The sequence below is a fragment of the Ochotona curzoniae genome, unplaced genomic scaffold, assembly GCF_017591425.1.
Source record: "Ochotona curzoniae isolate NIBS_2020 unplaced genomic scaffold, NIBS_Ocur_1.0 scaffold_2476, whole genome shotgun sequence".
NCBI lineage: Eukaryota > Metazoa > Chordata > Mammalia > Lagomorpha > Ochotonidae > Ochotona > Ochotona curzoniae.
The window spans coordinates 12,201,959-12,226,885 of NW_024467095.1; the positions used below are offsets into that span (position 1 = coordinate 12,201,959).

At 44.8% G+C, this 24,927-nt stretch overlaps 1 protein-coding gene across 4 annotated transcripts; it reads right to left on the reverse strand.

The window, feature by feature from the left end:
• Window positions 1-790: 790 nt before the first annotated feature.
• Window positions 791-24,531, reverse strand: DLD (dihydrolipoamide dehydrogenase). 4 transcript variants are annotated; one of them, XM_041002069.1, is made up of 14 exons: window positions 24,352-24,481; window positions 21,111-21,189; window positions 16,023-16,102; window positions 15,504-15,572; window positions 13,869-13,938; window positions 10,291-10,391; window positions 7,689-7,832; window positions 7,217-7,318; window positions 4,604-4,794; window positions 3,819-3,989; window positions 3,337-3,526; window positions 2,808-2,945; window positions 1,436-1,525; window positions 791-1,343 (listed from the first exon to the last, which is right to left on the reverse strand). In XM_041002069.1, exons 1-14 carry the CDS (start codon window positions 24,388-24,390, stop codon window positions 1,278-1,280), a joined length of 1,530 nt encoding a protein of 509 aa, XP_040858003.1. In that variant the 5' UTR covers window positions 24,391-24,481; the 3' UTR covers window positions 791-1,277. The 4 variants fall into 4 exon arrangements, with proteins under 4 accessions (XP_040858003.1, XP_040858004.1, XP_040858005.1 ...); XM_041002070.1 differs by lacking the exon at window positions 15,504-15,572 and having other exon boundaries at window positions 24,352-24,531; XM_041002071.1 differs by lacking the exon at window positions 7,689-7,832 and having other exon boundaries at window positions 24,352-24,531.
• Between the last annotated feature and the right edge of the window lie 396 nt (window positions 24,532-24,927).

Sequence of the window (24,927 nt, forward strand, 5' to 3'; positions counted from 1 at the left end):
TCATGAAATAGAGGCACAGGTCTGTGCCCCATCTACTCCACTTCTGATCCAGCTCCCTGTGTATGGCCTGGAAGAGCAGAAGAGGATGGCCCAAGTCCTGGGTCCCTGTACCTACATGGGAGGCATGGAAAATGCTCCTGGCTTCATACTGACTCAGCTCCATTTAGAAGTTTATATCATCTATATAAAACTTAAGAATTACTTACTGAATCTAAACATGATCCCTTAGTTATAATGCAAACGCCTACTTAGCATTTAGTATTTTCTTATTTATATCTTTAGAAATGGCCTTTTAAAAGATATTTATCAATAAACGCAACTGTACAGTGCTCCTCTAAGAAACAAATGACCTATCTATCTATGGCAATCCACATGGGAAAATTTTGAAGATTCCTTTCAGGGTGTATTTCTCCAAAAGTAAATGCCAAACACTGAGCAGGTACCTCTGAAAGTAGTGAAAGGACGATGTCCTTTTAAATACATGAATACCATATAGAAGGAACAAGATACCTTCCGGCCTACGCAGGCAGCGACAGGAAGAACTCATGCCAGTGGGCGTCAGGAAACACTCAGCACATCTCAGGAGCCACTCAGAGTAACCGGGGAGTGAACACTGAAGACACAATCACCTCGTTCCTCTTCACTTCCCACTGTAACACTTCACGTGAGTTTTGTAAACAGACCCTCTCATCTGTGTAACTGAGTAGCAGTCCTTCAGACCTGTAGACCTCAGTCAACCCCTCAATATCGCATTTTAGAATGCAACAACTGAAGGGTTAAATAAAACAAGTGAGAGACAGTCTGTTTTTATTTACATCAGTTCAGTTTATACATATTTGAATCTTATTCTAATGACTAACCTGCTTCCAGTATGAAAACCAAATTTAAAATAACATGATCACCTTGCATCAACACAACTGTCCACATACACTCTAGCGCCATCCGTGTAGAAGCAAACGTAACTTCACTGTGTCAGAAAGAAAAGCTTTTAACCTAAGTGCAGCAAGACAAAGCCTTTCATGAAAATAAAGGCTGAGGGTCATTTTCCAAGATGCTACTAATAGTGGCTTTTTGTCCTGCATTTTAGTACACTGAAACAAAATATGAAATTTATTTAAAATATAGGTAGATTATTCCATTCTGTCCAAATCTATTAAATACCTTCCAAACCTCATAACTCAGTCCTGGATATGCTGGGGAGCATACTCTGTTCAGCAATGTGACCTCGGTAAAAGTTCCCAGGAAATTCCAGAAAAAAATATACATAATCTTCTAATTTAAAAGTTGATTGGTTTGCCAAATGATGCAGCCAGGTTTGCTTCTCTAAAAGCTTCTGACAAAGTCTGCAAGAGAAGATATTTAAAAGTTACAAACCAAAAGTATCTGTGGGAAACAAGAAAATGTAGACAGCTGTGAATTCTATGTTGTGAATTACCGGATGTGCATGGCAGACTCTCGCTATATCTTCACAGGACGCCCCGTATTCCAAAGCGAGGGCAGCTTCGTTGACCATTTCTCCAGCACCCTTTAAAACAACAAGCAAGAAGTCATTTTGCTTCCATAGCAAAAACAAAACAAACAAACCAAAAAAACAAAACAAAACAAAACAATTACACGCTAATAGGACAGCAATGGTTAAGAGAGGCTGCTTTAGATCTTAAAATTCAAAGGACATGTACTGTGGTGGAGTATGTTAAACTACCACTTGGGACACCATACATCCCAAATTGAAGTGCCAGTTTGAGTCCCAGCTTCTCTGCTTCCAATCCAGCTTCCCGCCAAGGCACCTGGGAAAGCAGAAATGAACAGTCCAAGCACTTGGGTCCCTGCCACTCATTTGTGAGAGTCAGATGGAATTCTAGGTCCCTGGCTTTGGCCTGGCACAGCCTTGGCTGTGTGCACATCTGGGGAGTGAAGCAGTGGATAAACCTCCATTTGTTTCTATTACCCTGCCTTTGAAATAATTTAAAAAAAAAAGGTCAAAACTACAAGACTGTAACTTGTAAAGATTAAGTACTACTGTGACTGATAAGAATCCCATTTCTACCAAAGTGATCCTTACCACTTGCTACACTGATCACTCCCAGGCTCTGTGCCCCCTTCATCTCAAAAGTCACAGCAACACTGATCTTACAAACTGCTGTAAAAATGAAACAAAGCACATGCAAACATTCTGCTCTCGGGACTGTTTCACACAGACACCTTGTGGGAGGCCATGACTGTAGGAAAAGCAGAGGGGTGAGCAGCAAGAGCCTGCCTCACCCACCAGGATCTGGAAGCAGAGTGCTCTGGGCAGAGGCACTGAAGCACAATGGCCCCACTATGTGTGCACATCTGGCCTGACATGAACAGCAGAGAGGAGCTGGGTGGCAGGGCACGCGTGAGCCAAGGCAGAGAACACAAACAGTGGGAAAGGCAAGCCAGGCAGGACCAGATTCAGCGAGGCCTTGTTGGTAACCGTCAGCAACTGAGCAACCCCTGGACAGGGAAGGAGGAAAGGCCTGCTGTCCATGCGGAAGGGATAGTCCCAGGAGGCCTCATGTGCTGGCACTGCCTGCAAATGATGCACACAAGTAAAAACCCCAACGTCTGCTGGTAATTAGTAAGCTTACCATAAACACAAGGCCATCTAAAAGTAAGCTATCAAATGACACTGTCTTTCAGAAACCTAGGGAGGACATCGGGTTTTACTGGATGTGCATGATACGGCTGTATTGTAACATGCTCTTCCACACTGCAAACAGAGCAGTTTCCTTTACCATTTGCGCAGCTCCCTTGCTGTAACAAGCCAGGGCTTCAGTACTCACTGGGCCTAGAATGTGTGCTCCCAGTACTCTGTCTGTGGACTTCTGCCCAAGAATCTTCACCATGCCATCCGTGTCGGCATTCGTCTTAGCTCTGCTGTTAGCAGCAAATGGGAACTTGCCAACTTTGTACTCAATACCCTGATGAGAAACAAAAAGTGAAAATCTCTACAAACACTGAAAATAATCATTCCCACTGGTGAAACCACCTAGTGCTTGTTCAGGAAATAAATGCCAAAGCAAGTGTTCACAGAGTAGACAGGAGGCAAGACCCAAAAGGTGACCTAAGGAAGTACACTTATATTTCGGGTACCAATCTAAACAAATACAAATGTACATCCACAGGGTTGCATTTCAGAGCTCTGGAGCTACCAGTTTTTGAATAGCAGCATCCACTGGTAAATCTAACAAAGCTGAAATTATGTGCGTTCTGAAGTCCTGCCTGCTGTTAACAGACACTGAGGCCTTTTCTGAGCCTCTAACATTACCTCAACTCACACTTTGGAGTAACTCTGCCCACATTCAGGCTTACCTCCTCCTTCAATTGTTCTTCCGATTTTCCGACCCAAGCCACCTCAGGGTGGGTGTAAATCACAGATGGCACACAATTGTAATCAATGTGCACAGCTCCGCCGGCCATGCCTTCCACGCAGATGATGCCCTCGTCCTCTGCTTTGTGAGCCAGCATCGGACCCGCAACCACATCACCAATAGCATAGATACTGCCAGAGATCACAAGAAACGTGTTGAAGATTTGAAACTGTGGCTACTCCTCAGTCACACCATGGTAACAACAGTGCACGCTGAGCTAGTACAACACCAACAAGTCTAGCAGATGAGGCTCTTCCAAGACTTGATTCCAAGCACTGTTTCTTTGTATAATGAAAAAATTCAATGTCGTCATTTTACAAGTTTAGTATTGTTCCCCAAGGCCATTTATGTCTTACAGTAGGACAGTTTTACTTTCAGTCTTTGAAGTAAATTATTGAACACGAAAATCATTCTTTAACTTACTTTGGAATTTTAGTTTGGAATCTGGTATTGACTGGGATTCTACCTCTGGGATCTAGTTCAATTCCAAGCGCCTCGAGTCCCAAGTTCTGAGTATAGGGCCGTCGGCCAATGCAAACCAGGAGCACATCACATGTGATAACTTCAGCCTTACCACCAGAAGCGGCTTCAATACTAGAAAAGGAACAGCATCAGATGACTACACAGGCGCCCTCCATATGGAGGTGACAGACGCAGAAAATGAACATCAGAAACTGTTCTTTGTAGATGGTATCTCTAACAATATGTTGACTATTACAAACATGAACATGTTGATCCGGTAAGAAAATGCATATATATCCTCTACAAGCTTATCATTACACTCAACAGTGTTAACAACCACAGTTAAGAACATTTGTCCTTGGCCTGGCTCCATAGCCTAAGTGGTAAAATTCTCATCTTGAATGTGCCAGGATCCCTTACGGGCACCAATTCTAATTCTGGCAGTCCCACTTCCCATCCAGCTCCCTGCTTGTAGCCTGGGAAAGCAGTAGGGGCTGGGCTTGAGGCCTTGGGACCCTGCACCCATGTGGGAGACCCAGAAGAGGCTCCTGGCTCCTGGCTTCAGATTGACTCAGCTCCGGCCATTGCAGCTACTTGGGGAGTGAACCAGCAGATGGAAGATCTTCCTCTCTGTATATCTGACTTTCTAGTAAAGGCAAATAAATCTTAAAAAAAAAAGTCTGAGCATTAAAAACAAACAAACAAACACAAACGACATCATATCAAAACAAAGGTAGCATACTTACGAAACATCAATTTTTCCATCTGGTTTCTTGGTAGCACCAGTAACTTTTGTATTCAATTTAAACTTAAATCCTTGTTTTTGAAGGATGCGCTGAAAACTTTTAGAAATCTCCATATCAATTCCAACTCCACCTACATGACCCAAAAATTCAACTGCGGTCACGTCTGCACCAAGTCTTTGCCACACTGAACCCTGCAAACAATCATCAAAAACCCCAAAAGCCATCATAATCATAAAAATACAGCCAAGCATATTTACCAAATCACCTTAAATAAGTTACTGTAAAGTACTGTCTTCTTTTGTTAATATGTTTTTGTTACAATTTATAAGGCTTAAACTTTTGTTACAGAGTTATTGTGACGAATATTAAAAACTTCATATATTTATCCAGTTTCATTTACTTAACATTTACTACCTGTCAGGTAACATTTTAGCTGCTGCGCACGCACTGATAAACAAAACAAAACTCAGGGACCTTAAATTCTAGCAGGACAAACAGAGAAGCAAAATTCATGTCAGAAAATAGTAAAGCACTACGAGAAGCAAACACAAAGCAGGTAGTAGTCTGAATATTCAAAAACATGCATACATATATATATACACACACACACATATATATATACACACACATATATATATGACATTATTCCAGGCCTCTGCCTGCAGCACTGACATCTCATAAGGGCGCTGAGAGTTCAATCCCAGCTGTCCCATTTCCCATCCAGCTCCCTGCTAATGGCCTGGGAAAGCAGTGGAAGATGGCCCAGAGCCTTGTGCCTGTAAAGCCATGTGGGAGATCCAGACATGGTTCTGGGTTTGCAGTCATTTAGGGAGTGAGCCAGTGGACAAAGCAGAGATCTTTGTCTCTCCTTTTCTCTGAAACTCTTTGAAGTAAAATAAGTAAATTTCAAAAAAATATATATATCAAATGATGAACTGGACATCACCAAATTAAAGAAAAAGAATAATAACCTTAGGAACACAAAAACAGAAATCAGACTGGAAAAAACTATTTGCAACAAACCTATGTGGTAAAGTAGTTGTATCCAGAATAAAGAACTCTCCAAACTCAATGAATTAACAACCCAACACAGTAGCAAACAGACAAACCAAAGATGATGCAGAGATGAAAAGTGTTTGATATTGCAAATTACAAGAAAAATGTAATGAAAACCACAACGGATATTACCATCCACACATCAGAATGGCTCAAATAATGAACACTCAAAGAACCAAGTACTGGTGAGGAAGCAGAGAAACTGAAACTGCTGACAAGTGGTACAACCACACTGAAAAACAGAGTTAAAACAGGTGTCTACAGCAAGTCTTGTACATGGATATCCGGAGTGTCACTCTTGTAACAGTGCCAAAATAGAAAATCCAAGTGCCCATCAACTAAGCACTGGATAAACAAAGAGTGCTATGTGCACAAAATGGAATATTGGGCTTACAAAGGAAATACATGCAGCTATCCACTGAAACTCACATGAGCCTCAAGAACATTATGAAAAGGAAGGAAGTCAGACACGAAATGTTGGATATTGATGATTCCATTTTCACTAAGTGGTCAGAAAAGGAAATCCATAGAGAATGAAACTCAGCAGTGTCAGGGCTGAGGGAATGGCAGAGCAGCACTGCTAATGGACACTTGCTTGTTTTCCTGGAGAGATGAAAATGTTCTGGAATTACAGCGAACTACTGTACATCTCGGTGGACATGCTAAAAACCACTGAAGCTTACCCTTTCAATGGGAGATATATTAGAGTGCACAGTGGCACGAGGGCATACTAGACATCGTAGGTAACTCCCAAAGGTCTTGCTTACATTTTGATATGGATGGTAGTACTACTAAGCAGGTTTTGTTGTCTGTTCAGGGCCTGGGGTGGGCTGGATCAGGAGAGTGAGATGGAGCTACATGTTTACTGGACAAAGCGCCTTGGAGACACGGTAGTAGAGATGCCAGAAGGCATTCAAATCTGAATAAAAGCAGAGGGACCAGTGGAGTAGGAAACCTGGTAGAGTATAACGCCATACCAGAAATAACTGAGTAGGAACATGGGGAATTGTGCTTACAGAATAAAACACCTCCATTTAGGATGTCAGAAACAAAATAATTTCTGATGATTACAAAATACAACAACCCTGAGAAGGGCAACCTGCAGCAGAGGGAAAGGTCACTGGCAATATGGGGAAAGTTTCAGATGGACGAGCAGGCAGGAGGTACGAAGCAGCACACTTTCACAACGTCTGTTCCGAGAGATCAGGATGAGCACAGCAAAGGAGGGAAGAGATCACACACGCCCCGTGATGGGTGTGATCTTCCCGTGGCACAGCTTGCTCTCGGAGAGCCTGCTCCAAGGATCTGAAGGGCTACAGGACACTGAAGAACCACCAGACCAGTTCTAGAAACAGCTAGGAAGAAAGGGACAGAAGACTTCCTAGAAGACTGTCCCATACAGGACGCTGTTCTCATGAGGAATGATGACACGCTAATACGCAGGTGGTCTGGGGGAAAACAGCGAATTCGTTTTTACTTCAAAGTTTTTGGGCAAAGCTCAATATCAAGTGGCCTATCATGTCACACCAAACATCAAAAGTGACAGGCAACACTTACCAATTCTACTCCTATCACGCCCGCTCCAATAACAACCATCTTTTCTGGAACTTTTTTTAAAGATAAAGCACCCGTAGATGACACTATTGTATCTTCATCAATCTGCATAAGAAAAACAAGAAAAATGACAGAAATTATCTAGAAGAAACCTAGTAACTGATAAACTGTATCACCATGAAATCACTGAAATTGCATCACTGATTTTGAAGTCAATTGAAGTTCAGCAAATCCCATTAAAATGCTAAATTTGATCATTTGACAAAATGATCACTTTTAATTTTTTTACACTAATTTCAAGTATAAAGTTACTATAAAATAACTGGTAAAAACCACTGCAGCATTAACACCAGTAACTCTAAAGCGTAATGAGCGTGCAGGTGTAGTATTTCACTCAGAAATGTGTCACTTAAAGCTCACAAACAGCAGAAAGCAAACACAGCTGGAACAGCAGACATCTGTAAGGTGTCAGTACCGTGATTCCTGGAAACGGAGTAACTTCCGAGCCTGTCGCGATGAGGATGTTCTTGGTGTCAATGACCTGCGTGCTGCCATCTGCTTTTGTAGCAGTCACCTGATTTTTGCCAGTAATCTTTCCAAATCCATTGACATGAACAACCTAATGTTTACAAATTCACAAAGGTTAAACATTTTCATAAGTAGGATTACTAAGAAAAACGTGCTCTGTACATACTTTCAATACAAAATGCTGCTTCCTGTACCACATGACAATGCGCAGCCACTCCACTCAAACCCCGGACCAGAGGTGCATGCTTCCTTTCACCAGTGCTTTCTATATAGTTCTGAAAGTTTCAACCAGAGTCAAAGGAACAAGTTACCCCTGTTTGCAGTTAAAATGATTCCATATATAGAAGACCACAAAACTCCACTAAGAGACTACTGGAACTCAAAAAAATTTGTTAAGTTATAGGATTTAGCATCAATACACAAAAATTAACAGCCTTTGTATGCACAAACAGTATCATGGATGAGAAAACACACTACTGTAAGATCAGCACCATTCATAACAGCAACCAAAAACGTAAACACTTCGTAATACAGCTAACCAATGATATGAAGCATGTCTATAATGAAAATTACAAAACAGTACTGGAAAAAAAAAAACAGGAGACATTAAAAAAATGGAAAAAAATCTTCCCTGCTTGTGGATTGGAAGAGTATCAGCAAAATGCCACGTTAATCAAAGCAATTTAGAATCAATGTAATCCCAATCAAAACATTAGTGACATTTTCTCAGATCTATAAAACACAATGCTAATGCTAAAGTTCAGATGGAAACACAAAAATATCCCAATCTTAAAAACAAAGCCAGAGGTATCACACTACCGATTTCAAGACAGGGCAATTATAATTAAACAGCCTGGTACTGGCACAAAAACAGACATAGACATGTAGACCAAGGAACAGAATAGAAACCCCAGAAATTAAATCCATGCAGCTACAACCAACTAATCTTTGACAAATAAGCTCCAAGCAATCACTGAGAAAGGGCACTCTTGCCAACAATCGCTGAGGAAATTGGATCTCCATAGCAGAAGCTGTGTAAAGCTATATACAACCCCTACCTTACACCTGACACCAAAACCAACTCTACAGTCTGACACAATCAGGGAAACTACAAGAAAGATTTCTTGCATAGGTAATTAAGGCAAAAATAGATGAACAGGATTACATCAAGCTAAGGAGTTTCCGTACAGCAAAGAAAAGAACAAAGCACAGAGGCAACCAACAGAATGGCAGAAGATAGTTGCAAACTATACATGTGATAAAGGACTAACGTCCTGAACATATAAGCTCAACAAACTCCAGTACAAAAACAATCCAGACAAAGGATGCGAAGAAATTCTTCAAAGGATGAAATGTGAAAAGCCAAGACACATGAAAACATGCCTAGGACCATTAGCCACTGGGAAACACAAACAAAAACCACAATGAGGGGGCAGCATGGCGGCACAGCAAATGAATCCTGTGCCTGCAGCACCCACATTCCACATGGGTACTGGTTCAAGTCCCAGCTGCTCCGCTTCCAGATCCAGCTCCCTGCTTATTGCTTGGGAGGACACTGGAAGATGGCTCAAGTCCTTGGGCCTCTGAATCCATATGGGAGGCCCAGAGGAGGTTTCTGGCTTCTGGCTTCGGAGCAGCTTGACTCCAGTCATTGCAGCCATTTGGGGGTGTGAACCAGCAGATGGAAGCTCACTTTCGGTCTCCACCTAACTCTGACTTACAAGTTAAACAAATCTTTAAAAAACAAAAACAAAAACCCACAATGAGTTTTTACTTTACCTCAGTTAGAGCAGTACCATGAAAAAATCCAAAAGCTAAATGCTGCTGAAGAGTCAGGGCAAACTGCTGACGGAAATGTAAACTAGGACAACCAGCACAGAGGACAGCATGAGGACTCCTCAGAAACACCCACACAGATCTTACTGTATGACTCAGCCATCCCACTCCTGGGATTTTACCCAAATGAAAGGAAATTAGCCTACAAAAGTTATTTGCACTCTCATGGCTTTTTGCAACTCAATTCACAATAGCGAAGATATGGAACCAACCCAGATGCCCACAGAATATATGAGGGAAACTGACTTCAGGTCAGCATATTGGTTTTGGTGTTTAATGATTCATGTATATATTTGATGGAGTTATAGAGAGAGAGGGAGAGACAGAGGTTTTCCATCTGCTGGTTCACTGCCCAACTGGCACAGCAGTCATGGCTGAGCCCGGCCGAAGCCAGGACCCAGAAGTTTCTTCAAGGTCTTGCAAATGGTTGACAAGAACCCGAACCCTTGAGCCATCTTCTGTCGTTTTTCCCACGCCATTGGCTGGATACAAAGTGGAGCAGCCAGGACTCGAGACAGCACCTATACAGGATGCTGGAACTGCAGGCAGCAGCTTTACCTGCTGTGGCACAATGCTGGCCCAGCACACTGTTTTCATTAAATATATATCCCCCAGTAGCCAAGTTCAAATATCAACACTCTATTATCTGTAAACCAATGAGACTATTTCACACATATACACATAAGACATAAATCTAAATATTAAACACCAACCTTATTCTGTTTGAATAAATGGGCAATTCCACCTGTTAAAGCTTTTACTGCAGTACTTTTCTGTTCCATCATCTTCTCTAAATTCAAGCGAACTTCAGACACTGTAAGTTGTTAAATAAATTTGTAATCATTACCTAAATTCTTGAAGAAGTGTGGTATTTTTTCATTAAACCAAGTCTGGAAAAGTTTCAGTCCAATATTTTCAAGATTTTGTAAAGTTTTAATTTAGTAATTGGCACAGTAATCATAGCTGATAAAAGGTTGCCAGCAGAAATTTTCTGTTATCTTAGTAATAGAATGTTTAAACACTGTAAAATATGTACACTGGGCAAAAACACTGTCCAAAACAAAACATTACACCCCACTTTGCAAACACACACTCCAAACATCTTAGGACTGTTGTTAAGTCTGGAAGACTTTTAAGAAGAAATGGCAAAGTAAACAACACTTGGAATTTTAAAAAAGAAATGATACCATGAATAAACACATTTGAGCATTCAAATGCAGCCGCTTGAAACATGTGGCTTGGTTAGATTTTAATTACTCACCTAACTCAAGAGAGGACTTGCAAGCAACAATGTAGGAAAAAGCAGCTTGATTCAACAGAACTTGAGAGGTGAAAAAGATATCTAAGAGATCGGCCCGTGCAACCAACACAGCTCAGAGCCGAGGCAACAGCGACCCTCAGGGATGCGATTTGCCAAGATGAAGGGCTCGACTGCCCCTACCCATCACTGCATTACCATTCTATTCTACATTTCATCTAGTGTAACACACCAGCTCTATGTCCACTGCACTGCCTATACACAGCTTTCTTTAAGAAACCTACTGCTGTAAGGAAACAAATGCAGGAAAAGTCACCTGAAGGTACACTTAGGTCCTTTCTACAAGAGACCGCCCTTCTGTCAACAATAGGACAGAATGGAGGAAAATATCACACTCAAGAGAGCCTGTCAGAACAAGACACACAGATTAACATGTCACAAACGGTCCTCCCAACTGGCTGCACATAGCAGCACACACAAACTGGGGCTGGGAACGGCCCTGGTGGGGGGCTATTGGGAGTCATTCCTACTGGGCTGCAGTTGCCATTGGTGTGCGTGAGGGCTGAGTGGGTGGTGGGCAAGGTTAAGCCAGGCCACAGCATCTACTGGTTTGCATATGAGATGGGGCTGAGGATAGAACTGACAGGGCGACTGCAACCACCATTGTGTGTCTAGGCTGATGTGGGTGATGGACTGAGCCAGACTCTAATCTGCCTGGTATACACAGGAGTCAGGTATGGGGACACCTCTGATGAGGCTTTTCTGGGGACCCCCACAACTGGAGCACTGGATTCAAAACTAACTGTGGGGAACATCATCGCCCATGGTGTGCTCGTGTCAGAACTGGGCCTCCTTGGTTGTTGGAGTCTGTGCAGTGAACAGCACACCCAGATGCTCACAGGGAACATGACAGCACAAGGCCTGCAGAGGACATCTAGTACCATGGCAGAGGATGCAGGGCAGAACAAAATGGACGACTCTCCTGACGAAGCACTGACAGCAGTATCTGGGCGAATGGAGACTCTAAGGTGGACTACGTCAGCTGATGGACCCTGGAAGGATTTCCTCCTCTTTGAAACAATGAAATCAGCAGCATCTCAGAACTATCAAAACTACTTCAGCAGTGTCCTCAGACCATGCTCCACGCTGGAGAGCTTGGGATGACAGCAGTGTCCTCAGACCATGCTCCACGCTGGGGAGCCTGGATGACATAGGGTGGTCATCCCCCATCCCTGCGGTTAGGCTGTTTAGGAATGGTCCTCTCCCCTTCTCTCCCACTTCCCCCAGACTCAGGAACAAAGAAAAACATCTGCAACAGTTTTCTCATCCACTTCCCTACACTCCTCAACCTTTCCCACCCTAATAAACAGTCCACATGGGCATACATCCTTCTCAGCTATGTAAACATCATCAAAACTAAAATAAATGTATTTTTTTTAAAAAATTTGTTATATTTTTGACAATCTTTACATTATTAATTAGGGTAAAAAGGTACAATGGATTATAGGGAAGTGGGTAAGACTATTATTTCCCTATTGTTTCCTTCATATATCTGAGGTAAAGGGAATATTGAGGGAGAAGCCCCACTCAGTCACCCACCCACCCCAGGTCCCACATGTGGGGCATGCTCTGAGATCCTTGCTCAAGTGGTTTTGATAGTTCACCAGTTATGAATCGCTGCCAATCTCGCTACTCCAAGCACGATGAGGTTGTTGAAGAATCCACTGATTGACATAGTCCATCATAGAGTCTCCATTTGCCCAGTATTTTGCTGCCAACATATAGCTGAGGTGGTGGATTGTCCTGTTCTGTCTTCCATCTTTTCTTGGTTAGGGTTCTGAGTCCGCCATTTCGATTGGGGAGATCCCCAAGAGAAACTTTGAGCTGTTCCCAGACCAGATTCTTGTATGTACTAGCAAGTATAGGGCCCGCCACAGTCCATCGCCCCGATCAGCTGGTGGTTGCAATTGCTAGGTTGGTTTTGCTTTCAGCCCTGTCTTCCACTGGAACCAATGGGTGTTGCAGTCCAGCCTGGTTCCGCCCAGCACACACTCGGCCCTCACATAAACCAGTGGGAGCTGCAGCCCAGTCGGAGTGACCCACAATAACCCCCACCAGGCCCGCCCCTATCCTGGTTTGCCAGTATGTGTATCAGACTAGTCCAGTCTGACCCACATCCCATTTGGCTCTCATACATGTCGCAGGGTATTGCAGCTTAGTTCCATCTAACCAGCTCAACTATCCAGCCCTCATGGATGTTGTTGAGTGCCTCTCTGTCAGCCACCCCAGCCCCTGTCCTAGTTTTTTGTGTGCTGTCATGGGAGTGGTAACCCAAGAGGGAGGAGCCCACTATTTCCCTCCCAGGTCTCTCTTACTCCGATTGTGCACTCTCCAGGTGGTTCTGTGGTTAGACTTGACAGTATTAGCCCCCAGTGCCAGCTTCTGCCGACTAAGCCCCAACAACCCTCACCCACTCTAATTTTGTTTGCACCAGTAGGAATAATCAGCCAAATAAATGTATTTTTAAAAAGAAAGAAATGGTCCTCGTTCCTGCTGCGCCCCACCTTTCCCTCTGCCCTCACCCACAACCCAGAGAGTGGCCCCCTCCCTTCACCTCTGTCTGCTCACACCCACCCAGAATCCCGCCTCCCCTCAAACCAAAAGCTGGTAACAGACACAAGACGGGGCAGAACTCTGAACTTAAATATTCTTTAAGGAAATCGATGTCTCTGAGATTTTTTATCTCAGTCTTTCCTAACTAAACATTTATAAGGGAACTTCAAAAGTTTGTGAAAATGGAATCAAAAGACAAGTTCATTTTGAAATTTGTGCAGTTTTTTCATAATATATATCTCCACTGGCTGTGTGTAAAGAATTCTCATTTGCAAAGATTTCAAATTTTTGTGCATGATCTTTTAATCCCATTTTCCATCAACTTTTTAAAGTAACTTCACATTATATATATAGACACATACATTACACAGGTAAGTCTTCATGCCTCGTAATATCATTAAAAATGAAAAGTATACTTACTTTCAATTCCCCTAGATGCAAAATCTTTTCCATGGGCCATATGGTAATAATGAGAGTTATTCAATAAAGCCTAAAGGAGATAAAAACATAAAATTACCAAATATTCACAAGCAAACATGCAATCAAAAAGCATTTCCAAAAAGACATTCTCTATAAGAAACAGTACAAAGACTGTACCAACCCAACTCCTTAAGTCATTAACCTAAAACAAACAATACTGACATTAACACTGAACAAACAAGAATGAAAAAATATTTTTTTCTTTCTTTAAAAGGAAAAGCATCAGAGCCTGCATTGTGGCACAACAAGCTAAGCTGTGGCCTCCAATGCTGGCATGTCCTCCATGTGCCAGTTCACCTCCTGGTTACTCCTCTTCCAATCTAACTCACTGCTAACGTACCTGGGGGCACAGCCGAAGATGGCCCAAGTACCTGCAGCCCTGCAGCCACATGGGAGACCTCGATGAAGTTCTAGGCTCCTGGCTTTGGCCTGGCCCAGGTCCAACTGTTGTGGCCGTTTGGAGAGTAAATCATCAGAGAAAACTGAAGAGTAAATCTCTGTAACTCTGCCTTTCAAACTAATAAATCTTAAACAGCAAAAAGCAAAGGCAAAACAAGCATTTACTTCAGGGTGATAGGCTAGAAAAGTAGTTATAAGTACATACCTAGAAGAACCTACTGGGATGTACAGTAACTGTGTAATAGAAACTATCATAAACAGATGTGCAGATAACAATGCAGTATGCATCTCTATTTCCAAATTAAAGATGGACTCCCAATAAAACTCTTAATATGTCTTGACAACAGGATGCCAGACTCTGACACTTGTCCATACCTACAACGTTAGGATACATTTAAACAGCAGGATGGAGGACTTGTGACTGTTCATGAAGGACTGTACTACTGTATAATATGGGGGAATCCATAAGGGTAAGGGAACTTGGGGAGAGGGAAGGGGAGATCCCAGAGCCTACGAAACTGTATTATAAAATAAATCAAAAAGAAAAAAAAGACCTATTATCTGTTTCAGTAGTAAAGGAAAGCTAAAGAAGAAAAACAACAAAGTCTGAATATAAAGGTTTAGGTTTTCATCTCTGAAGCTACTGCAGAGGGCTGGCACCATGGTAATAGTATGTTAAGCCTCCATCTGAGGCACCAGCATTCCATATGAGCACCAGTCCTGCCTGCGCCACTTTTGATCTAGCTCCCTGTTAATGCTCTGGGAAACCAGTGGAGGGCGGTCCTAGTGCTTGGGCCCCGGCACCCAAGTGGGAGACCCAGAAGTTTCTCCTGACTTTAGACCAAAGCATGCAGCCTAGCGATTTGGAGAGTGAACCAGCAGATCTCTGTAACTATGCCTTTCAAATAAAAGCAAATAAATCTTAAAAAAAGAAAAAAGGAAGGAAGGAAGCAAGAAAGAAAAGAAAAGGAAAGAAAGATACAAGAAGAAAAGCTACCTCAGGAATGCGAGGCATACTGATGGCAGCACTAAGCTTCACAAGGAATTACGCAGGGATGTACTCCATCCTGAGGCTGTTTTTCGGCAGCTACATTTGTCCGATACTCTATCTCAACGCGGCCTTTTAGGAGGTGGCTAATGAAAACCAATTCCGTGCAGACCAAGGCAGATACTCACCTTAGAAGGAATACAGCCCACATTCAAGCATGTCCCGCCAAGCGTTTCATTTTTCTCAACACACACTGTCTACAAGCAAATAAAACGGTATGTAACTGCACATCAATTACTCACTAAAATTCCAAACGTGTCTGTCTTCATTAATAAGCTCCTCAAGCTTTCATAAAGAAATTAGAATACTCTTTTAAAATTTATCATGTGAATAATGCTACACCCAGGGCAACCCAAGAATCAATTATTCCATACCTCATTCATTTCTGGTTCACATTACATACGTATTACTTTAATTCTGTTTCCCTTTCAAAGTGTGAACAGAAGGCAAAATGAGAAGTCCTGAGAGGATGGAAAACACAAGGGCCATCCGCTTCCCTTTTCGTGGGACTCCACCCCACGGAGCCCTCCACACTACTCTCAGGCCTACAAACACTTCACAGAGTTAAGAAACCATTTACCACATCTCCACTTGCAAAGTACTTTATGAGTATAAAAATCAGCACCTGGTCTACGTTTCACTCTTACCTTAAAGCCTAACTGGGCAGCTTTAATAGCAGCTACATATCCTCCAGGGCCAGAGCCTATCACCGTCACATCAGCATCAACTGCAATAAAGCAAGTTGAGAGAAAACAATAAATTGCTTCACATTTACCAAAAGCAATTCTTGGTAAAACAGGCTATTAGACCCTCTGTGTAAACCACCAAGAAACAAGCATTTTCTACACTGCCTATTTTATTCTTAAGTACAACGGCACAATATTTTAAATTTTTTCTATTCATTACGGCATGTGGGAATACAAGCGAGTTCGGTAACAGTAACCTTGTGTTCCCCAATCTTGTTAGAACCTAGCATTCTATTTAATGATAACCGACAAGACAAGGAAGCAGTATGTAGGCAAGAGCCCGAGCGCTGGAATCAGAGCTTCAAATCTCAGCTCTCCTACTTAATTAGCAGCACTTGACATTCTGCCACTTATCCTTACCTTTCTGTAACACAGAACTGACAATACTGCCTTCAATTAGTGATATCACGATTAAATAAAATGTGCTTATTTATTTGACAGGGGTGAGGGAAGAGAGGAAAAGGAAGGGAGGGAGGGAGAGACAACCAAGATTTTCCATCAAACAGTTCACTTCCCAAATGGCCACAATGGCTGGGTTGATCCAGGCTGAAGCCTGAAGTGTGGAACTCCATCTGGGTCTCCCTTTCTGGATGACGGGGACAGCCAAGCACCTGGGCCATCTGCCGCTGCCTTCACGTTAGCTGGGAGCTGCCGAGGCATAAACCAGTGCTCTCCCGTGGAATGCTGTTACCACAGGTGGGAGTTTAACTGGCTGTCCCGTAATGCTGGCCCTAAAAAAGGGAATTTTAGCGCTCACTTCAGCAGCATATATACTAAAATAATTGGTATAATGCTTAGTACTTAGAATAAATTAACTTGGATCAGTGGCCTTAGGAATATAACTGTTGTCTACGGCCACCCTGAATGTGCCTGATCTAGAAATATAACTGTTAAACAACATCCTCCAGAACATGGCCCAAGTACTTGGGCCCCTGCCACCCATGTGCAAGACCAGAATGGAGCTCCAGGTGCCTGGCTTTGACCTGGTCCTGGCCCTGCCATTTTGGGAGTGAATCAGTGAATGAAAGACCCATCTCTCTACTCAAACACACTGATACAAAAACAACACTGTTAACTGGTAAGGGTCTGCACACCCGTGTAGTTCAGGATCAGGCCCAGGCAGTGCCTTCCTCCACCGTGTTGGGGTGGGCATCGGGGGGGCTATCACTGGGGCCCCATGGAAGCATACTCTGTGCAAGGCCCACAGTTTGGTCTGGGGACCCTCACCATCAGCCTACCTGAGGGTCCCTGGCAGGTAACAAATTCAGGCCAAGGCCAAAGCTCAGACTCAACCCTGTGGCTAGTCAACAGACACCCCTTGGTATGTCCATCAGCCATGAGACCTCAGGGGCTCACCAGCTCAGGGTCATCAGGCCTTGCCGAGGCCCCAGGGATGGTGATGAGGGCTCAGTGACTCACTGCCACAGGGCCACCTCTGTTCCCTGAGCGGCTCAAGGGCCAACTCAGAGACCCCGGCCCAAGGAGGCCACCCCTGGAACTGCTCTTGCAGTGGCTGAGGTCTGAAACTACAAGTTTACAGAAACAATACTAGTATCATTTTTTCTGAATCCACAGAGGTTCCACTCATTCAAAATGTGCTCCAGGTTTTTTTTTCCTTCTTTTTTGCTTATCCCCTTTCTTAGGTGACATCTGTTATTTTCTGCTTCCTGTTTCTCTGAAATATTCAGGAATTAAGAGAATAAAGCAAAGAACTGTAAGCCACTGTGATCTAAGGCCTTACTTCCTTGTGAGGCTCTTAAATATTACAGGCACTCTTGCAAACAAACATGAATCAAACAAAAAAGAAAACCAAGCGCTGCATTAACCCTGCTCTGCTCCACAAACCCTTAATCTCTTAAATTGGAAAACAGTGTTTCGCTTTCTCATTAAATCACAGCAAAGGCTGGATGCTTTAGTGGGTACCATGAATGGTCCCCCTTCGCCCCAGTTCCTGAAGTTATCTATTTTCAGGAGTAACCTCATAGATGTGGCTGGCAGGCCTGGGTCTTGTGGCTTCAGTGCTGCTGGAGTCGGATGGGGTCAGGAGAGCAGGAAGCCCTGTCCCCTTACCGGGCGGGGCAGAGCCACCTGACCAGCTGACCGCTGCAGCCCCAGCTCCAGGGTCCAGTTCTCCACTTGCTAACCAAAAGGGGAGAGGAGCCCAGCCAGGAGTTGAGTGTCATGTGGAGAACTGGCCCAGGACCTGGACCTGAACTCCCTTACTCCATGTGTACCACGAGGCTCCCTGTCTCCACGGGAGGTCTCTGGAGGGGTAGGGTAAGAGACAACTTGGGACTTTCTTGGTTCAGAACTTAGAATCCACAGGAAAACAAGACAAAGGAAGTATGAAGCAAAATGCAGATTTCAGACCGGCTGGCCCAGCCCAGCAGCTCCTGGAGGCTGAGAGTAGTGTTGACCTTGTCCTGTCCTTGGCTTGAGGCCCATGCAGTTGCCTGAGGCTGGCTGAAAAACCTGAGGGGACACTGCCAGGGCTGAGCCTGTGGGTGTTGACCACTCCCAACCCCTGCCTTCATGGGACACCCGCATTCTAACTTGACCCATGTATGCGGACACGGGACACCTGCATTCTAACTTGCGCCTTCACCTCTAGGCCAAAGGCCCACCCCAGGAAGGCTGCTTTAAATGTCACCTGCCAGTCTATTGCCATAACCTTCTCCTGTAGTAACACTCGGTACTTCTCAGCCAAACTGACCAGCTTTTGAAATCCTGAAATAACCTCACAATCTCCTAGTTTATAAGGAAAGAGGAACAGAATAAAAACCCCAGGATTTGCCTCTTCTAAGTTTGCAAATGTTTAGATGGAATTATGGGTTTTTTCTCTCTTCATTTTCATACTTCCTGACACTCAAGTGATACTACAATGCAATGTCACATCTAGTATGGTGAGAAGTGTCCCGAGTCGTTGGTATTTCTCAACAGCAACAAAGCGTCAGCACTACACAGGGTAAATTGATTGGGATGCCTGGGTTCAATACGTGCCTCTCCAACTGATTCCAGCTTCTTCGCAGGCAGCAAGCATTACCTCAATTAACAACACCCGGATTTAAACACGAGCTCAAACATCCCTAAGTTCTTGGACAAACTATTTATTCTCTGAGCTCTAGAATAACATATTAGCAAAACTAGAGCTGGTGCCTGCAGCGGAGGGCTGTGCAGTTCGGTGCTTCTCTGACACGGAGTAAACTGTCACCGCTGGGAGTCAGGCATACAGATCAGCGCAGTCTTTGAGTGGATGCAGTAACAAGGTTTTGACATGTTCTCTCAATCTTTTTCTCTAACTTTGCCTTTTACATAAGTCTTAAAAAAATTGTTCTACTTATATTGGACTTACTGTAATTCTTTTTCTTTCTAATTAGACTACACAGACTGGAGCTGTCAGAAAATGCACAGGACGGGACCAGCGCAGCTCCTTGCATCTAAGTCAGTGAGGGGAAAGGCAATCCACAGCAGAGTGGATCCGAGTCAGGTTGTACCCGGAGCGACAGCACACAGGATGTCAGAAAGGATGGACATGAGATGTGAGTGATGTGATAAGGGAACACACATGTACCGAGTGCCTGACGTGCATCGGGAGCGTTCTTAGGGTCTTGACATGTACTCTGATACCATGAAAATCCAAGTTCCTTCGCAGGGACTGCCAAGAGGAGACACTGAAGAAAGCGAAGGTTCTTTGTGAAAAGTGAAAAGCTAACACTGCTCCCCTGCGTGAGCCAGGCAGGTGAGATCACTCTCCCTGAACAAGAGACAAGGAGCACAACAAGTCCAACTGCTCCGTCATCAAGGACTGTGCGTCACTAGCAGCCAGCAGCCTCCCTCAAGGAGCCAAACATCCAAAGCAATGGTTGGAGCACTGTTGATGCAGGATGCGGGAGGACCGACAGTCACAGATCCCCCAGCCACTACAATACACAACCAAGTGCTAACATCCAGTCAATCCCAAAACAGGTCATTTCAAATAATTAACAGCTTGGGAACCAGGCAACCAAAACACCTGAATGCAAGCCCACTAACTTCCTGTTTCAAATATTTTTTAAAAAGTATACTCTGTAGAAATTTAAACATAAGAAAACACTAAGAAAATTCTATAGTCCATATTCTTTTTAGGTTATGCTTCTGGTCTTTTAAAATGTATGCTATGGATAAACGCACCAATATTTTCAGTAAGCATATCAAAAAAGTCATCTTTCTAAGCACTGTAACAACAACCAATACAATCTTAGCTGGTAAATAAAATTAAATGGTTAACAATGTAATTATTTGAAACTACTCCTTGGCAGCAGCTGATGGATCGAGTAGCTAAGTCCCAGCCACTCAAGGGAAATGACTGATTGCCCTGCTCCTGACATCAGTCCGGCCCAGCCCCAGCTACTGCTGAGGATGACCCAGCTACTGCAGCTGTTGCAGGAGTAATGGAGAATAAGGAGAATGGAGCTGGCTTGAGAAATCGAGAACATAGAATTGGAGGCATCTTTCTCTGATATCAGTAAAAAAAAAACTACTCCTTGGCACCAAACTTTGCAGTGGCTTCCTATCCATTTGGGAATAAAAGCCAAACAGAGTTCCTGGCCTGGCTTCCTGGATCTCTGCTCCAGTGTTCCCCCTGAGTGCTAACTCCAACTCAGACTCTCCTCACTGCCCCAACGGTCTTCTCTTGCATACATTCAAGCCCCCGCCCAGACACGGTCCAGGAAAAGGTTTTCCTCGACTCCCCGCCTAAAAGAGTCTCTTCCCTCCAGGTAATTCATTTCCAATTACTGCAAGCAACATTTCTCTGCTACCTACATATTGTTTATCTTTTACCAACAGGCTCTACATTTCATACCAGCAGGCAAATGCTTTGCTACCTACTAGAACACACTAGGTGCTCAGTAAACACTTAAGTGAAGAGATATACAAACAAATTAGTTTTTAGCCAGATCACTGCTTGAACACTGAAATACAGAGTAAGCGTTGGCTAACTGTACTTACTAGATTGATCTGCGTAGTTCCTCAGGGGCACCACAGAAACTCCCTGGAGTCCATGAGATACTCGACTGAACTGGCCTCTCTAAGGAAAGAAAAGGTTTTTATTATATAAAACATTAATGCAAAACACAGAACTCTGAGCAACAATGAAAATATCCATTTTGGGAAAACATGTAACACTAATTACTATTGTATTTTTTTTTTTAAAAAAAGCATGAGGATTTTTTTTTTAATTTATTTTTTATTTATTTATTTTTTTTATTTTTTCATTGGAAAGGCAGATATACAGAGAGGAGAGACAGAGAGGAAGATCTTCCATCCGATGATTCACTCCCCAAGTGAGCGCAACGGTCGATGCTATGCCGATCCGTAGCCAGGAGCCTCTTCCGGGTCTCCCACGCGGGTGCAGGGTCCCAAAGCTTTGGGCCGTCCTCGACTGCTTTCCCGGGCCACAGGCAGGGAGCTGGAAGGGAAGCGGGGCTGCCAGGATTAGAACCGGCGCCCATATGGGATCCCGGGCGTGCAAGGCGAGTACCTTAACCTCTTGCGCCACCGCGCCGGGCCCACTATTGTATTTTTTAAAAGGATTTATTTTACTCTTGTTGGAAAGGCAGATTTAAAGAGAGGAGAGATAGAGAAACCGATCTTCACTCTGCTGGTTCACTCCCCAAGTTGCCACAGCGGCTGGAGTTGAGCCAATCCAAAGCCAGAAGCCAGGAGCTTCCTCCGAGTCTCCCAGGTGGGCACAGGTTCCCAAGGCTTTGGGCTATCCTTTGCTGCTTTTCCCAGGCCATAAGCAGAGAGCTGGATGGGAAGTGGAGCAGCCAGGACACGAATGGTGCCCAGAAGGGATGCTGGCTCTTGCAGGCAGAGGATTAGCTAACTGAGCCATCATGCCAGCTCCTGTAATGATGGTGTTCTAACCCAAATCCACATACGTGCAGCCTAGTTCACACAGAACAATTTACAAAGATACTCCTGAGCCAGTAATTAGGGACCAGCAAACTGAACAAGGTAACTTAGGAAACTGCACTAAATAATAAGAGTTTTACAAATTGCAAATTATTTCCTGAATTTTCCAAAAATGGATGACTACCATTTCCCAAGAGCAGCGAGGGACAACAAAACAAAGCAAATGGCTTGCACTGCTGCCACGACAGGCACGTGGGTGGTGGTGGAAACACCTCTGGAGATGCAGTAGGACTCTCCATGGCATGGCAGTGCCCAGGAGCTGCAGTGGGGGCTCTACCACAGGCCTACCGTGGCCCCTCACAGAAAACACGGCTTCCGGTGCTCTCCGCTACACTGCCCTGGGGAACACAGAGGCCTCTTCCTGGACACAAAAGGCATTTCACTGTACACCCACCATGTCCTCCTACTCCTCCATCCATCAGTATAGTCACCTGCCTTCAAACTCAAAAACAGTAAACTTATTACTTAGAAAATTCCAGAAATAAACTCCAGCTGATCCCTGATCAATGATCATTTGAACAGCACAGGACCGCTTATGTATGAATTTCTCCTTTGGGGGAGGGACTGGCAGCAATTCTATAAATGCTGATGAACTGAGCAGCCTAGACTTAAAAAAAAAAATCAAAAATCAAAATAAATAAAATTTTCAGGGGCCAGCATTGTGGCTCAGGGGATGAAGCTGCTGCCAGTACTTTCACATCGAGAGTACAGGTTCAAGTTCCCAGCTGATCTGTTTCAGACCCAGCTCCCTGGGAAGGCAGAAGAAATCAGTAAAGCACCGGGCCCCCTGTCTCCTTGTAGGAGACCTAGATGGAGTTCCTGACTCCTGACGCAACCCCATCTGTCACGACCATTTGGGGAGTGAAACAATGGATGAAGGATGCCTCTCTCTGTCTTTCAAATAAACACATCTCAACAAAGCAAACTCAGGAAAGGTATGTGGGGGCAGTGCAGTAGTATAGCATGCTAATCCTCAGCTTGCAAACACTGATGTCCCACATGGGCACCGGTTTCTGTTCTCTCCCCCCCCCCACCCCGCTTCTGACTCAGTTCCCAGCTAATGGCTTGGAAAGGCAGTGGAGGACGGCCCAAAGCCTTGGGATCCTGAACCCGTGTGGGAAGCCAGGAGGAACCCTGGTTTCTGATCAGCTCAGCTCTGGCCATTGCAGCCATTTGCGAAGTGAACCAGGGGATAGAAGACTTCCCCACACCTTCAACCCCTAAAAAAAGATATGCAACAAATGTTTAAAATATGCCACCTCCTGGGGCAACTGTGCCAAGCTCAAGTGCAGCAACTGCCTTCAAACTGTCTCTTCCTGAGCAGTTCTCTCCAGTAACTGGCTCATCACAGTGGAAAGTTCTCTCTCGCAGCTCTTACTTTGTACTGTACGTAACACATAACACACGATATGCAATTGATGCTATCAGTAAGGTTTGCAGTCTGCAGTTTGGGGGAAGAGGTGTCCAACGTTACACCCACATTTCTCAACTGTACAAGAGGTGGCCATTCCAAATCTTTGCGCCGTTCAGGAGTCAGCTGTATTCGTTAGTTTTCAACTTCGCCACTCCACTCGAAGGACCGTGCTTAATGTCTGTATTAAACTATTCAGAGATTTGTGTGTTGGGGGGGACCCATCATACAGGGTGAGGGTCTATATGCGCTTTCAGGAATCTGCTATTGGGGGTGGCGGTATTGGACGGCTACGGAAGAAGGAGTTATTTCCACCAACATAGTATCTAGGCACGATGCCACAGACGTGCAGTGAGACTGTACAATTAGCAGGGGCACAGGAAGCAAGAGTTAACCAGACAACCTGGTCTACGAACGGTTTTCTCCTAGGGGAGTACTGGAGGCAAGTCATGGGCCTAAAGCTGTCAGCACCGGCCGGGCTTCTGCGGGGGTTGGCAAGCTCGGGGCCACCGAAGTGTCCTCAAGGTTACCTGCCGTCTGCAGACGGCCGCTCAGCAGTGAGGACGACGAAGACACCGAAGGCCACGGGACCAGGGTGGTTCCCGCCTTCCCCATGGGTAGTACAGGTCCGAAAGGGGCGGGAGGTAAACGCCGGCCGACCCTGAGGCGACGGGGTCTTCGGGGGCTCGAGGAGAGCCGCCGTCTCGGGCCGGAGCCGAGCAGGTGCACGGGCGAGGCTGGCCAGGCCGCCGGCCTCTCCCACCCTGCGTGGCGTTAGGCCGCGTCCCAGCCCTGCCCGCCCCCGGAGCCCGCCTGTCCGCGTCCTCGGGCTGAACACGAGCCCGCCCAGGCGGTGCTCACCTTGGCCAAGGCACAGTACACGCGACTCCAGCTCTGCATTCTGGCCGCCAAGTCTCCCCTCCGCGGATGCTTTCACCTCGGCCCGGCGCGTCCACCGCTCTCCCAAGGTCTCCCCGCCCTGCGCATGCACAAGCACGGCTGACGTCAGCCCCCGGCAAAGCAGCGCGATTGGGCCGCGCGAGGTCGAGGCGGTCGCGTCACCGCCTGGGCGTCGCAAGCTGTCGTGAAGAGCTTCGTGCTTTGCGGCTGCTTGGGTGGGTAGGACCGCTTGGGCTGTTGCTGTGACGATATCCTGGTTCCTGGAATACGCAACCAGTGGGTAGATAAAGTTATTTATTTCATTCAAGGAGGAACGTTTAGCAAGCTCGTTAAGCTCTGGTGTTAAGTGTCCATTGGACAAACGCTGAGCTGTAAGCCAGTATCCCTGCTTCCTCTTTGCATATGGTTGTGGAGTTGAGCTGACCAGCACAGCAGAACTTTGTCCATGTTCCCACACAGCTGTATGCGCCGTGTGTTAAATTACTTCTCCTAATCCTCTAAGAAATGCCCCCCCTCCTTATTGTAGTGTACCTAATT